The sequence below is a fragment of the Austrofundulus limnaeus genome, unplaced genomic scaffold (assembly GCF_001266775.1).
Source record: "Austrofundulus limnaeus strain Quisiro unplaced genomic scaffold, Austrofundulus_limnaeus-1.0 Scaffold89, whole genome shotgun sequence".
NCBI classification, from domain to species: Eukaryota; Metazoa; Chordata; class Actinopteri; order Cyprinodontiformes; family Rivulidae; genus Austrofundulus; species Austrofundulus limnaeus.
In genome coordinates, this window is record NW_013952491.1 from 1127132 (window position 1) to 1135397 (window position 8266).

Sequence of the window (8266 nt, forward strand, 5' to 3'; positions counted from 1 at the left end):
ATATGGTGGGACATTTGGTCATACGGCAGGAACTTTGGTCATATGGTGGGACATTTGGTCATACGGCAGGAACTTTGGTCATATGGTGGGACATTAGTAGCTTTGGTCAGTTCAAAATTTGACCAAATATCTTTACATTTTTCATAAATTAATTGAAGAAAAATCAGTAGCTGTGCTTCAAGACACAAAAACATGTAAAAGAATATTCTCTCTTCCTTTCTTTTATTTTTATTGATAAAAACAAATCATGCAAATGAATAGTTTAACAGAAAATACAGGTATGAACACAAAGGCATACAGGTCATGGTAATAATCATATCTCAGTGTTCTGTTAGCAAACAGATTATAAAAATGAGAATTTTTAAGTTGGGAAACAGAAAGAACAAAAGAAGATAAAATAAAATGAGTGACAATGTAAGGAGATGAAAAACAAAAGCTGTTTAAATAACATTTATTTACCTTCAGTTCATTTGCTTCGATGTAGCCGCTGCGATCTGTATCGTATCGCCTCCACGCCTGAGAGAAATGAGCAAAACAAAAAGAAAATATTCAGTATTTTTATTTATTTTTTAAACAAATGAGAAAACTCTTTTCCTGAGTGATCACCCCCACCCCCACCTTCCCGCTCGCTCTTCAGATGGTTTAACTTTCCTCTGGAGCTGAGCGGAAATCGTTCAGAGATTAGAAAGCATCAGTGTAATCACACCGATACAATCCCACAGACAGAGGCAACCAGAAACACAGGAAAGAAAGGAGAGGAGAAGAAAGAAAGTCATTTTTTAAATGAATGTTTTAATCTAGCAGCTGTCCTCGTCCAGAGAAAGGCTTCTTATCAAAGATGGATGGCTTCTCCTCCTCCTGCTCCTCCTCTGGGCTCTGCAGAGAGGAGCTCTTATTCATTATATATGACTCTGAAAATAGAAGTTTCTGCTTCCCCCCATCCTAAAACCCTCCCCTCCCTCCCCCCGCCGCCGTCCTCTCAAACTCTGACCCTCAACTTCTCATCGACATTTCATTTACGGCCCCTCCGTTCCTCCCTCATCTTCCCTCTCGTGTAATTTCCTGCCTTTCTTATTTTATTATTTCCTCCCGTGATGTCGGAGCAGACAAGGAGCCATACGTGTAATTGGTTTCTAATTGCCGCTGTTCCCCCTCAAAGCGGCCGACCTAACAAGAAATCTGCTATTTCTTCTTCCTGTCTTCTCTCCGAATCTTTGAAGGTTATGTTTTTTTTCCTTTTAATTTCAACATTTAAAATTTTACAGCAGAGCTCAAACTTACATTAAATTACTTCTTTAAAGTTCATCTTCAGAATCATTTTTCACCTTTGATTTATTATCACCTGCTGCTGAAAGGTTTCAGAGTCTGTCAGCAAAATATCTTGTGAACCAATGGACATTTTGGAGCTAACAATCATTAGATGTACAACTGATTCAGAGTCAGCCTGATTTAGGACGGCCGCAGCAGCCGACTGTCCTTCAACAACAGAAAAATGACTGTTTTACAGATATTGTATGCAAAGAGTTTAAAAACATATTTACAAGTTCTCACTTTCTGTGAGTATAAATCCCTGTTAAAAATTTTCCACTAACATTTTATTGTTATTCAGCTCACTGTTCTTACATTTTGCAAATTTCTACTAACAATTTAAACGTAAATGATATGTCTAAATATTAAATCCTAAATATAAAAGTTAAATCTTAAATGCTAAAGTTCATATTTAAGTGTTTCATAATGAAACACAGCCATTGCTGTTGGTGCTCCGCTCAAACACTGACACTGCTAACACTGCTAACTATGCTAACTATGCTAATGCTGCTAACAAGATATCAAATTTGCAGCTGAGCCAGTGTCCGAGTTGTACTTCAAAACTGCTGGAACACAAGTACCATCCATAATGTTTTCAACGTACACATCTTAAATTCATACTTTAAATGTCATCTTCAGCAGCGTTAGCAGTATTAGCATCTTTAGCAGCATTAGCACCCTATACAAAACTGTACCTAAACTAGCAAAACAGTTGCTATTATCATCAAACCAAATACTAAAATGAGCTGAACTGTAGCTAAAAGTAGCAAAACAGATGCTAATATAAACAAACAAATGCTAAAAAGAGCACAATTTTATCTAAACTTAGCAAAACATATGCTAATATAAACAAAGCAAATACTAAAATTAGCAACACTGTAGCTAAAATTAATGAAACAAATGCTATAAACAAAAGCAAACACTAAAATAAGCTAATCTGTAGCTAAAATTATCAAACATGCTACAAAGCAAATATTAAAATGAGCTAATCTGTAGCTAAAGTTAACCAAATGCTAAAAAGCAAATAAACAAAATGAGCAGAAAGGTAACAAAAATCAAATGTTGACCTAAATGTTGTTATGGTGGCAGTTAAATCATTTATAACACAAACTCTGAAGGTGACATTTTTGCTTGAAGGCACATATAGCTTTATTTTCAAGGTTTGACCAAAACAACCAAAAGTTTAAAGTAAAACTGCGTAAACGCCAACAGGATATAATTCCTCCAAGACATTCAAGACAATTTATTTTATGTTTTAATTTAAAGCCACTTGTGTTTGGCGTCATATTTACTTGTAGTCTCTCATTACAGATAAACTTGTCACCTTTCAGCGTTGATGGATCTGTTAACTTCAGTGTTTAGGTGTTAAAACAAACCAGGTTTCAGCAGAAGACGTGCAGTCATGTGCAGCTGAGGGCAGCGGTCTGCGTCTCTTTTTATTTCAAACTACTCCTCTTTATGTCACTAATTGGTCCACCTTCAGCCACCCGGAGGGAATTATTTTTGCTAAATTAGCTGCTAGATAGGAGCTAAAACAGGCAGGCTGTCCACAGCTGACTGCTTCTGCTCTACAATGTGTGGTCAGCTGAAGTTAGTTGGTTCTGATTAAACAGAATTTACAGCCAACAAGAAGCTTCTGCAGGAAAAAAAAAGTTCAAAAGTGCTTCAATGAAAGGACAAAACGAGCATCAGGAGCTCACCGAGCTGTCCGGGACGAAACACTTACCGCCATAAACTCAGCGCTGGAGCTGACAAACTGTCTGAAGCAGAGCAAGAAGTTCTCTTCAGTCGGGAGAATCTGGGCCAGCTGCAGACAAACGACAGGAAAATGGGAGTGGTGAGAACAAGATGGAGCTGAAGCACCGGGAGAGGAGAAGAGACATGTATTTATTATTTTTTTAAACCCTCAAATGGACAACAGAGACATAAATAATAAAGAACCATAACCTGAGAAGCCGGGTCGTGCCTTTAGTTGGGAATATTTATGAAAAGTCACGCTTTGGAGGGTTCACAGAAAGACTTCACAGCAGATCGTTATCCAGGCTGTTAAACCTCAACTTAATTTTCCAGCCGAGCGACGGATTATTGATTCTGCATGAAATCTTCCTCACATCTCTTTCAGAGCCGTCTCCGAAAGGCGGGAAACAGAAATCTCCCTCTGATGCCGCAGCAGACGATCCTGAAGATCAATCCTCGGCTGATATTCTGGATCTGAAAATTATCCCGCGTTTGTTTCAACAGTTTTCTCACGACGAGCATGGATGAGGAAAGTTTTCCTCTGTGATTCATCACAGCCAGATGTTTGTTTTAAACTTTAAATTAACTTAAAACTGTAAAAGTTAGAATTATGTTACAAGTCAGCCTCATAAACTTCAGCAACATGTTTTATGGCTGAGCGCTGAGTCAGCATTTACGTCAGTCGAACTCCTAATTTACGCTGTTTTAGCTCTTTATATATGAAAATGTTCGGCTCATTCTGAAGATAACTTTAGTTTTTTGGTAACTTTTATACTTTCCTAAAAATTTAACTTATTTAAAATATTAAAGTTAAAAAGGTCAATTTCTTTTTGCAATCTGCTTCAGCTTGCTCTGTTCTTCTTTTTATGCTACTTTTAGCTTTTAGCTGTTCTGCTAGTTTGAGTTTTAGCTTCTATTCTGTTACTTTCACCTAGCCATTTGCTACTTTGAGCTTTTAGCTATTGTTGTGCTACTTTGTGTTTTTAGCTACCATTCTGTTATTTCAGCAAGTCTTTTACCTTTTAGCTATGTTGTGCTATTTTCTGTTAGCCTTTTGTTTCTTCTAACATTTAGCTGTTATGATACTTTGAGCTTTTAGATACCATTCTGGTATTTTCAGCCACCATTGTTTTACTTCTATTTTGAGTTTTCAACTACCATTCTGTTACTTTCAGCTAGCCTTTGGCTACTTCTATAGCTTTTAGCTGTTGTTGTGATACTTTGAGCTTTGAGATACAATTGTATTTTTCAGCTACCATTTTTTTACTTTTAGCTATTCTTCTATTTTGTGTTTTTAACTACCGTTCTGTTACTTTCAGCTAGCCTTTGGCTACTTCTATAGCTTTTAGCTATTGTTGTGCTACTTTGCACTTTTAGCTACCTTTCTGTTACTTTCAGCAAGACTTTTGCTACTTTTTGTTTTTAAGTAGCCTTTAGCTGTTAGCATGTAGCAGGTGCTCTTTTAGCTGATAATATAGCTGATAATATAGCTGATAATATGTGTTTGTCTTCATCACTGGTGATTATTTAATTTAAGGAAAATAATATGAATGCAGAAACTAGCATTAGCCACTTTTAGCTTTATGCTAAGCTAAAGTCAGCTTTTATTTATCTTTTATATTTAAAAACAAATAATAATTTCTAGTTTTCTGTCTCAGAGTGAAGAAGACAAACATTAAAAGTGAGACCACCTTTAAGGACCCACCTCTGACATCTCGATGCGTCCATCTTTGTTCTTGTCAAACTTCTGCATGAACTCCTTCATTCGTTCTCTGAACGTTGGGTTCGTGGGGTCCTGCAGGAAACACTCGTTCAGGTAAAGAAGCTCAGGTGGATGTGGGATCGACGTCTCGTCCCTGAACTCACCACTCCGGCTCCTCTCCGGGCCTCCTCCAGCTCCCTGAAGAAGTTCTCCAGCTCCTTCCCTTCGATGTAGCCGTTACCTGGGAGACAGACAGAAGGGGCGGGTTTAACTGCGTCAGCGCTCCATCAGATGCAGCTTGTTTTTAACCCCGTGTTAATGATTAATCATCTAAAACACGTGTCAAACTGTAGGCCCACGGGCCAAATGTGGCCTGCCACAGAACTTTATGTGGCCCATGAGGCTTCGAAGACGTCTTAAAATAAACTGCTTTAAAGGAGAAACATGTCTTTATACAAATCTCGTAGTTGTAGCTCCACAAGCCCCTTTTTTCACCCCACTTCTGAGGTGCGTCTGAGAGCAACTCGTTTTGGTGCTGTCTCTTTAAATGCAAATGACCCCGATCGGCCATTTTTGTAGTTTTGATAGCAGATCTAGTCATGTACAAACTTTTTATTTACAACAGAAGACATGTTGGACCCAGAGCCAGAGGACAATGAAGACGATGAACCTGCAGAAAAATTGGTAAGTCCATGACCTCATTTAGCACTTCCACAGCAAATACTGACGTTATTACTCAATAATGTGGAATAGAGAAAACTGAACGGCTTGAAAATGTGATCAAAACTAAATATAAAGATATCTACGCAGCACCAGGAGAGACTAAATTAAACTTTTCTGCCTCCTAGAGACTCCAGCTACAACAAAATGTATTTAAGGATAAAAAGGTGGATTTTACAGTTTATACGTTCTCTTTAAATCCAGCTTTGACCATAAACTACATCTCCCATAATGCATGTTGATTATTTTACATCCCACCACTCGCTGGAGCTGCACAGAGTCCAAAAGTAGCCATGTAAAATCTACATTTAGCTGCTTTTGTGAATGGCTACTTTAGCTGCAGCCCAGTTGTACTGGGAAGTGGGAATTCCCCACTTAAAAGTCATAAATTTCAACTGGAACACCATTCCAGTGGGAATTCCCTGTTGGAAAGTGTGAGAGTTCAGAATTCAAGATGGCAGCTACTCACCACAACTCATCTGTGAGTAGAACTCACATACTTCTACTTTTAACAGTATTTCTGTTTTATTTATTTTTTAGTCAGCAGAGGTTTAAAGTAACTAAGTACATTTACTTTGTTACAGTACTTAAGTAATTTTTTTGAGGATTTTCAATTTTACCAAGTATTTTTTTTAAATCGTGACTTTTACTTAGTTACTTTTAAAACCTAAAAATTATACTTTTACTTCTTTACTTTAAAGTTTAACACCTAGTTACTTGTTATAAATTAAATCTGAGCTCATCATGAAAGGAGTTGTTTATGTGCTCTAAAAAATTAAGTGTTGAATTTACTCAACTAAATCATGTCAACTATTTCAACTAAACAGAGTAAATTTGAGGCAATATACATATTTTATTTTAAATAAATTGACCAATTTAATCAGCTTGGTTTTGTGGAGGCTGTTTGGTTCTGTAAATTAAGAGTTTATTTGTTAGAGAGCGTGGAAATGTACTTTTACTTCTACTTTCCTAATTTTTGTGAACAGTTTTATGACTTTTACGTAAGTAGTTTTCTCATCAGTGACATTTATTTTTACCAAAGTCATTTTCTGTGAAGGTATTTTTACTTTTACTTAGTTATTTTTCCAAGTACTTTATAGACCTCTGTTAGTCGTACTTTTCAGTGGTTATAAGAGGAACATGTTAAAACGCTGTTTCTATGCAGGAAATACCAGGTAGAGCTTAGCTAGTGTCATTTAAAAACAATCCAATGTGTTTAATGAAGAGTTTGGTGAATTAAGATATGTTAAAAATCAAAGGTTGAATTAAATAAATTCCATCAGGGAGTTTCAGAAAAGCTGAATTCATTCAGATTTTCTGCTAACAGCTCTGAATCATCATCTTGTGGAGTTTTCTCGTCTTCTCTTGTTTTCGTCTCATTCTTACCGTTGTGTTTGACCTGACTGCGTCCATCCGGGAGACGAGTCAGTCTCTGCTCAGGTGTTTCTACAGACCTGGGCCAATATTTCCACTTAGAGCGGGAGCCGAGCGGCCGGACAGATGGCTCCAAACGACGTGACGAGCTGCTTCAATAAAACCCTGGAAGGCAGAGCTGCCTCATTAAAGCACCAGCTCGAATTATTACCGCTTCCTCCTGCTCGTCCTTCCACTCGTTCTTTTCTTCTTTCTTATCCAAACAACATCTTAGGCTCTTTGTTCTCTGCATACATATATCCGTTTATGGTGTAATTCAAACTCGTGAATAAAATCTCTGCTGGTTTTCTGTGGATGGCTGTAATCAACTTCCTGTCCCGAGGGTCTCGCTGACATTTGGCGTTCTGGAGGGAAATGCTTGGTAGTTAAACAAAGACGAGCTACGAGCTGAATAAAATAAATATATAGGTAAATAAAAGTGCTGCTCGATGCACGAAGCAATGTTTGTTTTATGAAATTTTAGGTTTAGTCTGATGAACCATTTGTCCCATTTCCAAGTGGGACAAGCCCAGATCAGCTCTGAGGCTAAGCTCGACCACCCAGCTAAAGAAGATCACTTTAGCTGCTCGGGTCCAGGATCTGGTTCTGTACGTCAGGATCCAAAACTTCAAGACTTTTCAACTGACCAAGAATGAAGCCCAGAATAAAAACAACAAAATTATTTATTTATTTATTTGTACGAGGAAAGTTAGAAATATTTAACTTCACTGAATTATAGAAACTTATTCTTTATCTAAATGTTACCGTTTTACTTTACTCAGATTTTCTCTCCACATTCAGGTTAAAACTTTTCTTTTAACCTTTTTATTAAAGACAGAAAAAAAACACAAAGATCACTGAAATAACCTGAAACTACAGAATTAGCATTTTCTGCAGAAAAGCAGCGTGAATGTTTGAAGAAAAGATGTACAAAAATGTTGCTGTTTGGTGTAAACCAGCCAAAAACACTGCAAACAGAAAATTATAGCTAAAACAACAGTTCAGTCTAGGACAAAGAACCAGAAAGAATCGAGCAGTAAGCAGCTGAAATTATATAATTTAGCAGAAAATAACGATAATTAGCTGAAAACATTTAGCTTTAATTTTAGAAAACAGCTGAAAAAGCAGAAAAAAGCTTAAATTAACACAAAGAATAAAAAAAAATCAGAACAAAAGGTGAAAAGTGCAGAAAAAGTTCAACGTTTTAAAGGATTTAATTTTTTTAAAGACAAATCTTTTTTAATGAGAACAAAAATGGGCAAAAAGCTAAATATCTGAAAAATACAAACTGATAAAAGAAGTCCACCTGTCCACAGGTGTTCACCTGTCCACAGGTGTTCACCTGTCCATGAGTGTTCACCTGTCCACAGGTGTTCACCTGTCCAT

The 8266-nt window shown here is 37.0% G+C and overlaps 1 protein-coding gene across 1 annotated transcript in view; it reads right to left on the reverse strand.

The window, feature by feature from the left end:
• calb2a (calbindin 2a) overlaps positions 1-8266 on the reverse strand; it is a 23887-nt gene that overhangs the window by 12578 nt on the left and 3043 nt on the right. Inside the window, exons 2-5 of the mRNA XM_014012191.1 lie at positions 4912-4988; positions 4751-4840; positions 3035-3115; positions 460-516 (exon numbers count right to left, since the gene is read on the reverse strand). Of these exons, the coding sequence (XP_013867645.1) occupies positions 460-516; positions 3035-3115; positions 4751-4840; positions 4912-4988 (305 nt within the window). The remainder of the gene's footprint in view (positions 1-459; positions 517-3034; positions 3116-4750; positions 4841-4911; positions 4989-8266) is intronic.